General features: G+C 43.3%; 1 protein-coding gene across 1 annotated transcript; it reads right to left on the bottom strand.

Annotated features, from left to right (window-relative positions):
* Positions 1-9,399, bottom strand: LOC117759225 (cytochrome P450 27C1). Its single transcript, XM_034581248.1, has 9 exons — positions 8,744-9,399; positions 7,506-7,696; positions 7,002-7,201; positions 6,495-6,704; positions 5,646-5,809; positions 2,780-2,946; positions 2,462-2,540; positions 2,038-2,241; positions 1-1,052 (listed from the first exon to the last, which is right to left on the bottom strand). Exons 1-9 carry the CDS (start codon positions 9,026-9,028, stop codon positions 933-935), a joined length of 1,620 nt encoding a protein of 539 aa, XP_034437139.1. The 5' UTR covers positions 9,029-9,399; the 3' UTR covers positions 1-932.
* Positions 9,400-9,482: the final 83 nt, after the last annotated feature.

Genomic DNA, 9,482 nt, shown 5'->3' with positions numbered 1-9,482 from the left:
TTCAAAACGGTACAACCCAGCAACGACTTGTCTCTTCTCCTGTAACATACACTAACCCTCTCCATAACAACCATAATGGACAGTAACAGTTGATCTGATAAAACACTAATATTCACACAAACAGAATATAAAACAAAATGACTGAACACATTTTATGCAGATATATGGTGTGAAGAAATAGATATACATTTTCACTAGCTAAAATATTTAGTTTATAGTGGTTCATTCAGGATGGTGAAATTACATTTTATTTAAAAAAGTTATACGACTTTTTCCTTCAAATATATAAGTTTACAGTATGTTCGGATTAAAATCATTTAATGCCATTTAAGTGATTAAACAGAGAGAAAAAAAGATGACCTGCTAAAATAATTTGGCTTACAACACCATGAAAACATATAAAACAATATATACATACATACAGTTCATTTTCAGTACATTCATGGTTGCCCTTGAACATCACCAGTGATTTGCTTTCTCATACTTATGAAGGAAACAGTGTGTTTTTGTTATAATGTGTATGTGCACATTATTTCATACATGCATATATTGTAACATAAAAGGAAACAATTTAAGACCATAGATTATAGTTCATGCTTCCATTCACTATTTTGAATAGGATGAATGGAAGGAGTAACAGTCCAAAGAAACTGCATGTGATATAAACTAAAACACAAATGATATAAATACAAAACAGTTTTTTATCATTACATTATTGGTCCAGTACTATAGTTGTGTGCTCCTCCCTCACAAACATGAGGTGAGAAAACATTTGTTGCCTGAGTAAAACCTCAGTCTGAGCTCTAAAAATCTAAAAACAGTGGAAGGTTTACTAATAAGCAGTGTATGTAACCCCACCGCACCAAACAATCACGAATCAGCACGTTAAAAAATGTACAGTATAGTCGACCTGATGCAGAGGGAGTCAGCATCTAGTTTTCCCTGTCGATGAGCTGCAGGTGAATGGGAGCAGCGGGGCAGAGCAGGCCGTGGGTCTTCGCCTTGACGTCAGCGGTGAGAGGAGACACCACAATGGTGAACTTCTGAATGAGCTGCACAAGAGGCCAAAGACACAGGTCAGTCATACTGTACGACTCATTTCAATAATGGCACATACATCTTGTGTGGGAACTGGTGAGTTTCTCTATACATTTTAAGGTCTTCACCTTATTATGTTATGATTTGGCCCCTTAAAATTGAACTGAATTGAATACCTTTTATTATAATGAATTCTTCTTTTTGCCATGTTTTTTTTGGGAAGCACTTTGTAACCTTGTTTAGATAAGTGCTATAGAAATAAAGCACCTTGTAGAGATTGTTACGCCTTATGAGGCAAACTGAGATTTGTGAATATGGTTTATACAAATAAAATTTGATTTGACAAATTGTGCGAGTACATTTAGAATCTAAAAGCAAAATGATCTGGAGTAGCACAGCTGGGAACGATTTAAAACTTTTCAGGAACTGTGCGAGCTGTGGGATTTTGGATGTGGACAGTTGGACTCATTTTGTTTGTACTGTTCATACTATGATGATAAGTATCCAAGAAATAACTCTCCATTTAATGTTGAAAGAGTATGAGCAGCATTCTGGATCTGATTTAGACTGTATATAAAGTTAGATGACATGAAGGCTCCCAAAAATGAAGACAAAGCATCTTGATTGCCCCCTGGTGGCCAGCTGCTGTATAGGTCATAAACCCTTCCTCCTCCATGTAAGCAGATGGGAAATGGACCCCAAAAAAAAGGTCAAAATACTTCAATTCCCAAATGCTGCTGATCAGACTATGGCTCCACATGATGGCAGCATTTGTATCAGAGATTCTTTAGCTTAGTTCCTGGACGGTAAGAGGATTGGAGATTCATCGTCCATCTACGTATACAGTCTCTGGCTTATACTGTACACCTTTATGGAGTCTTGTACAGTTGGGAATAGTTGTATGCATGACACAATAATAAAAACATAATCCATATATTCATAGACAAGTCTGAGGACACTTTGTGAATGTGTGTGCCCCAGGGTGGATTCATATCCTACCCTTGTGAGGGCGAGATGCATCTCCAACTCTGCGATTCTCCTGCCGATACAGCTCCTGATGCCATAGCCAAATGGAATGGAGCCAAAGTTGTCAACACGATCTGTGGAATCTTTCCGTATCCAGCGTTCCGGACAGAAGTCTGAAGCATCAGCGAAGCCCTCCTCGTCCAGAGATGTGGAGTAGTGACAAAGGGCCAACTGAGTCTGCACAGAAAACAGGGAAAACTTCAGTGGTGTAATGAAAACAGCTGGGCTATTGTACGAGCAGCTGTACAGGACAGAGAAAGAGATGTATGAGTAATGCAAGATCGTGTTACATCTGGTTCCACTGTAATGTTTTTGGCTCGCTCATATGGTAAAACTTTCTCTTCAGCACATGCACACTACAGAGGACTTGCCACTATTCTGTTTCTATCGGTCTTACCCCTTTGGGGATGAAGTATCCACCCACCACCAAGTCATCCTGGGTAATCCTTCCGTTGCCTGGGAGAACTGGAAACAGCCTGCTCCCAGGGAGGGTTGCACAAAGACGGTTATTCAACAGCATTACACATTGATCTTCTTACAAAGGTTAATTATAAGAGAATTTGAAAAGCCTCACAGAGAGATAGATACGTTTATGTGAACTTATAGAACAAAGCCCCACACAGATTCTTAACGTAGATAAAACTATACACTAACCAACCAGGGAACAGTTAGAGAATAAAAACTGTTGCAGTATAAAAATCAATGCAATCTGCACCTGAGAGTCTCTTTGACCAGCCCTCTGATGAGAGGCAGACGGGGGACGTCTTCAGCTGTGGCGACGGTTCCAGGTCCCAGAGCCGTCGTCACTTCTGTGAAGATTTGCTGCTGCACCTGAGGGTTTTGTGCCAACAGGTAGCAGGCCCACGAAAGAGTGAAGGACGTCTGAGAGGACAGAAAAAAGGAAAATTATTACACATTTGGTTCTATACAGTAGTGGTGTTGTTTGGCTTTGCAATCAAATCTCTGTGGAGATGTTGCCTTCTTTTTTTTGGGACGTTTTGCAACAGTTTTGACTTTGACTGCATTTCAAGCTTCTGAGTTTCTGAGATGTTGCGTAAGTGTTTTGAAACAGCGAGGAGCTTTGAGGGAGAGGGGGCTAATTCCACATGATGAGCAGACACTCATGACCACTCCGCTGGCTGCAATCTCAGCCCTTTATCCCTCGACTTACGTCACCCATTCTCATCCACTCTCACTCAATTGTGCCTTGATTAAATTCACTCACGTGTCCCGCACTTAAACATTGCAGCGCTGATTGCTGATCAAAAACGATGAGGGTACTCTCACGACAGTAATCCTGATTAATTAGCAGATCATGGAAATCAAACAGAATTTTAAAAACAATTCTACCTCCCTCAGTTCTTTTTAAATTTCCTTTACGACACATCAGACACATCTTGTGCTTTCGCTCCGTCATCAGACACACCCTGATGGTTTTCATTTCCTCTTTCCTCCATTTCAACCACCCAACCCACTCATTTCGGATATCTCACTGCTCTCAATTGTCCCAACTCTTCCTTTTTTCTGACTCACCACTCATTGACATTTAAATGTAACTGTTGTGGGCAGATTAGCAGATACTATGAAAACGGGTGACACCTCTCCTGTACTCACACGATATCTTTACAAACTGTTATACATGCCTCGTCAGCCCAGCCCTCATCTTTCCTGTTTTACTGGCGTCCTGTCTATCTTTCCATCTTCACTTTTTACCCACGTCAAGAAGACCATCTTCTCGTTTGTTTGTTGGTGAGATGGTTTGTTTGTTTCGAAGGAGGATTAACAAAAGGTAGAACCTCTTGAATTTTGGTGCGGAACCAGGATTTTTTTTTGTTTAATATTGTGAGATAAGGTGTTTTTCAACATTTTTGTTGATTTCTCAGAAAATGATTCATGGAGTGTGTGCAATATCCTGCACATCCAAATAAAAATCAGGATCTAGAGAACTGAAATGTGGTTTCGTAAGGGGACTGTTGGGCCTTGGCGGAGGTGTGCGCTCTACTGAGTGACCTTCTAGTCTCCGCATGCATTTAATGACATATGTGGGTATCAGACTAGCAAACATCACACTGAATAGACCACAGAGGTCAGTCTCAGGTCAGTGTCTCCCAGCAGACTGATGATAGAAAGCAAATCTACCCATCTATATGCCCCTCCTCAGACTCTCCCTCCCACTCCGTCATCGCCCTCTCCCCATCTACCCAACTGGCTCCTAATCAACCCCAGCTGGCACAGACGCTGGCAACACCTCAGACAAAGCCTGAGAGGAATCATATGACAAAAGCTCATCCGGACACCGCTCTACGGGACTCAGGGCCTCTTCCCTTCACCCCCCCCACATCTTGGTTTTACCCCCCCCAAAACATCCATTGTACGTCCAACTCTTTTTGTCCTCCTCCTTCCCCAGTCTTTTGCTTTTTTATGACAGCGTCCCTCTACCTCAGACTCACATCATTATCCTCCCCGCTCATCTCACCTCTGCCCAGTCTGTGCTGTAACTCTGGCTCTGGCTAACGTCTCTTGACAGCTCTTGTGTGCGCTGGGTAGAGGCAAATGCACCAAGAGGTCAGGTAATGGCTCAGCTAAGTCGACCCCCTACCAGGACGTGGCCGTTGCAACAAGTTCAACAAAAACACACACACCCTTTTATCCTGTGGCCCCTGGCTCAGCACAAAACACTCTCCACCCATAATTCGTATTAATCTGACAGTACCCAAAACAAATTAGGCAGTAACTGCGCACCAATGCTCACAGTGTGTGCGCACACACACACACACACACACACACACACACACACACACACACACACACACACACACACACACACACACACACACACACACACACACACACACACACACACACACACACACACACACACACACACACACACACACACACACACCTTTGAAACAGTTGGAAAATCATGCTTAGTGGGTTTGGTGTGTTATTAGGCACCAGATGTTTTAGTCCCATACTTGACATTTGTTTTTTATTTGAAATATTTTCTGTCTCTTGCTAAATTGCAGCGTGTGGGTGTGACTGATGAGCCAACAGGCGGAGGTGCCAGCGATGCAAAAGTAACATCCTGGGTCTAAATCTGACCCAGGATCTTTGCTCCATGTGAGGTTCCTTCTCCCTCCCAGTGTTTCCTGTGTTCTATAATCTACCAATTAAAAGGTGAAAAAAACTGTAAAAATCAAATATGGAAACATGTGACATGCACAACACAGATGTCTTGTAGGAAGAAAAAAAAAAAAAAAAAAGACAAAGCCCCCTTGTGTGGATCTAACAGACAGAGACAAACGACGAGAAACTAAATATGAGTGAGAACAAGTTTGTCAGTGGGATACGGTGTAACCCCACGATTCACTGCTCTGACCTGACGCTGGCACAGCTACAGAGGCACGGATTTGGCGCCAGAAACCCAACCTTTGAAACTCAACACTGACTCAGACACACACACACGCACGTGCAACTCCCAGCCACTGCACCTTCTGCACCGCATCACCCTTCTGCACCACATCACCCCTCTGCACACATATCATCTAACACTTATGCATAAACAAAGCCGCACACACCGTGTCCACACCGGCCAGTAGCATCTCTGTTACGTTGGCGTAGATCTCCTCTATGTTCATCTCCCTGGTGACGAGCATGTGCGTGAGCAGTCCCCCCTTCACCTCCTCTCCCCGCTCCAGCTGGGCCTCGATATCTTGGAGCCTCTTATCAACGTGAATACGGCCTGGGATCAGACAGAGACAGGGAAGGAGGGATGAATGGAGAAGGGGTGGAGGAGAGCAGGGGATGTGAGGGAGGGTAGTGAAGAAAAGGAAAGAGAAGAGGGAAAAGGCTTATGTAAGAGGGACCCCTTACTCCCACAGTTCCATGGTGGAGCAGTAGAGATTTATATGCAAATCAACATTCCTTTCTATTAAAGCCGGGCGATTTCTCCGAAAAACGTGAACCCGATCTGTGCTTTACTGTTTCTAGTTTGAAGAGTACCACAGAGAGAGAATTATCTTTAGACACTGAGGAGTATTTATATACTGACTCATTGGACTGGGGAAAAAGACACTGTTGAAACTTAAGTTTATATATATTTTCTTTTTTTATATATGGAAAAATAATCTTATGTGCCTTTTAAAAGTCTCAAGACTTCTTAGTCACTCTTAAAGAGCCATTACACCAATTTCACACATGACAATCGATATATTTGTCAATGGGGGAGAGCTCCTCAGTTTGTGAGAACAGTTGTGTAATGTGTTTTACAGTTGTCTTCATGGGACAACAAATTCATAACAAAGCCCTCGTAGAATGCAAAAAATAACTTCTCTCCATATAAACATACTATAGGTACTACAGGCAGATAGTATGACGTATTGATGTTCCCCCATGTGGTCAGAAATTAAAAGCCATGATCTACACACTGAATTTGAAGAGGCCATCCCAGGAGCTACAGAATTCCGCCCATGGTTTAGGGATGAGAGGTCGGAGCCACTTGGGGATGGCGCCGGCGTACATGGTTGTCTTAAAGGAGCTGAACATGAGGTTCAGTGCGCTGATGTAGTCTTGGGTTTCCCGGGGAATCTTGTTTTCCAAACAGCCAAGTCGACACTCGTACAAAATAGCTGCCACACCTGTAAAGACCAAAGAAAAGGGAGAAGGAGACGGTTTCAGTGTTTTTGTGTGTGTGGAGATACAAAGCTGCAACAAGGATTCTTTACCATCCTGCTAGTCACCAGACTTAAACAAATGTAAACACATCAGTGGTTTGTGCCATTTTGTATCGTGGTAACTTCTTTAGTTGGCATATCACCATGTGCCAAATCTACTTTTGAGAGAATTGATAACCATGGTTTTGTATTTTTCCTATCCATTTTCTCTTCCTGCGAAACTTTTGTTTCTTCTGCCCTGTGTTCACTTCCTTCACCAACCTTCCATGGCATATTTGAAGAACAGGTCGTTCACGTTGAGGACAGTTGCTCCGTCAGACGCCCGGCTCCGCAGAGTATAAACTCTCTTGATCAGGTCATCCACCACTTGGTTCACGTCATCGGAGAAGACCGCGACGTCCCGGGGACGCATGATGAGCTGTCTGAGCACACTCCGCATCTTCAGCCAATGTTCCCCCTCACTGGAAAACAGGTGACTAGGTGAATTTTTGGCATTCCCATGCAAGCGTTCATTGACAAAAAGAAAACACATCCTAGCAGTTGAGAAGACTGATAGTGGTATTGATGATACCTGGGGAAAGTACAACATGTCAGGTTAAATGCTGACGGGCTTGTGCACTAGAAGTGAGCTGATCCTGGATATGTAGCCCACACACCCATATTTAGTCCCATCTACACGTTAGAAATTAAAGTGATCACCCTGACAAACCCCTAAGTCATTTATTTCATTCAGACTCAAGAGGTCAAAGGTTGTAGGAGACTCACGCCGAGATGAGGCCAGTGGCTCTGCCACTAATGTCTCTGTACTCCTTCCATGACTCCATGTTCGCTCTCTGAGGGGCCGGGCCCTCGGCCCTCAGCACCTGAGCCAACAGGTCCCGGTCTGCGATCGAGACCACCAGCTGAGGTCCAAATCGGGACTTGAAAATCTTTCCATACTTCTTTCTGTGGTCCATCTATAAAGCAGAAGAGAAAACAACCAGGCAATGGACACATTTCTTCATTCACGTCACATAAATGGCTTTTGGAAATGGGAGAAAATCCAGCAGTGACTTCACTCCATGACACTGACCCAACTTTTCTACAATCAAAATGTAATTATGAACATATGCTGGTTGTTAGATTAAATCCAGATTTTAACAAAGTAATCTCTAAATTTATTATTAAATACTTTTAACCAGTTTGATCTGATTCCTGCAGACTGACCAATAACAAAGCCCATTTCAGCAGAGCAGCATTTGCCAACACTGTCACTATATCTCCAGCAGAACTGGTCTGTCACAATGGCATCATCTGAATCTTGATTTACCCGCCATTCACATATTGACTAATTCAATCTTGTTGTTTCAGAGACCGTTTAAAGGGGAAATTAAAAGTTTTTTAAAAATTGTTTCCATAAGCAACTATCCAACTGATCTCCACTTCAAATTAATAAAGAGTAAAAGAGATAAACAATAATAAATGTCCTTTCTACTATTATATTGCATATGGAACAAATCCCACTGATTAAAATCGAATATCAATAATCAATAAGATAAAAGTTGTGGAATGGGGGGGCACACACACACACCTTTCTTACAAAAGATGTGTCATGATACAAAATGTGAGATTGTCAGTTTGTGTCAACTTTCATCAATAAGGACTTGTCCTGCAGTTCAAGAACATATGTAACAAAACCTATTATGAAACCTTTCTCACTGGTAAGAACTGGACAGAGGTTTTCTTCTGTCACATCGTTTGACACCTCTGGACCAACACCACATCGTTTCATAACTAGTTTATCTTCTGCATCTTGTGTGGGAGAAAATACTGTCAGTGATTTATGCAACTCACTTGAGGACTATTCCCAAACTCGTGCATTGGAGTGGAAAAAAAAATCAACCACAGACCTGACCTCTGGTGCGCATTTACGCAACGGTCTGTGCCATTTTACGCATGGGCGGTCATATTTTTAGAGAAAACACAGGCAAAAAAACGCGATGAAGCTCCAAACACACCATTACCTGTATTTCATGGATTCTGCTGAACCCGTCTCTCCAGAAGAACTCGACCAGGTTGGAGAGGGTGCTCGGTCCGGGCATCTCCTTCAGACTCTTCGCTTTCTCATCGACATCCGCCGGTGTGACCAGACTCTGGGCCATGGCCTCTTCTTCGGCTGTGGAGATCCCCAACGCTTCGCTGGCTGCGGACTTGTGTAACGCGCGTAAAGCGAAGAACAGCTGCTTATTCAGCCGCTCGCCCTGAAAGCTCGTCCTGTAGACTGTTGCAAAACTTTTCAGGAATGCCATGGTGACAAGTCTCCTCGGTGTTCTTCGTGGGTCAAAAGGGGGAAAAAAACCCGTTTCGGTGTCTTCTGGAGAGTCTTACAAAAGCGCAAAGACTTTTAGTTTTGCAGATGCATGTTTCCCCCTGCACGTGTAGAAGCGACCCTCCTCCTCTTCCTCCCTGTGTGGTGCTGTACTTTTAGTTGGGCTCGTATTGAGGGATCGCTTTTTTAAAATGTGGATTGTACAACCTCAGGAGTGGACGAGGATTGGATGCCGCTCAAAGAGAAGGGAGGGATAACTCTGTATTCGGCTGTGGGCGTTTCCACACCCCGAAAAAGAGCTGTTGGGTCCATTCTTCTCAACGTGCAAGTGCCACAGTTATATCACACCAATCAATCAGACCCCCCCCCCCCCCCCACAAACACACACACACACAAACACAAACACACACACACACACTGTCTGTGATTAAAAG

This window comes from Hippoglossus hippoglossus, chromosome 3 (assembly GCF_009819705.1).
Source record: "Hippoglossus hippoglossus isolate fHipHip1 chromosome 3, fHipHip1.pri, whole genome shotgun sequence".
Taxonomy (NCBI): domain Eukaryota; kingdom Metazoa; phylum Chordata; class Actinopteri; order Pleuronectiformes; family Pleuronectidae; genus Hippoglossus; species Hippoglossus hippoglossus.
This window is presented reverse-complemented; position numbering and strand designations above follow the sequence as displayed.

Bases quoted from the DNA above. Each gene is read 5' to 3' on its own strand.
- LOC117759225 (XM_034581248.1), bottom strand. From the start codon at position 9,028: ATGGCATTCCTGAAAAGTTTTGCAACAGTCTACAGGACGAGCTTTCAG. The intron at 7,697-8,743 runs GTAATGGTGTGT...TCTGCTTTATAG, and splicing joins GCAGAATCCATGAAATACAG to ATGGACCACAGAAAGAAGTA. The intron at 2,242-2,461 runs GTAAGACCGATA...TTTTCTGTGCAG, and splicing joins GATACTTCATCCCCAAAGGG to ACTCAGTTGGCCCTTTGTCA.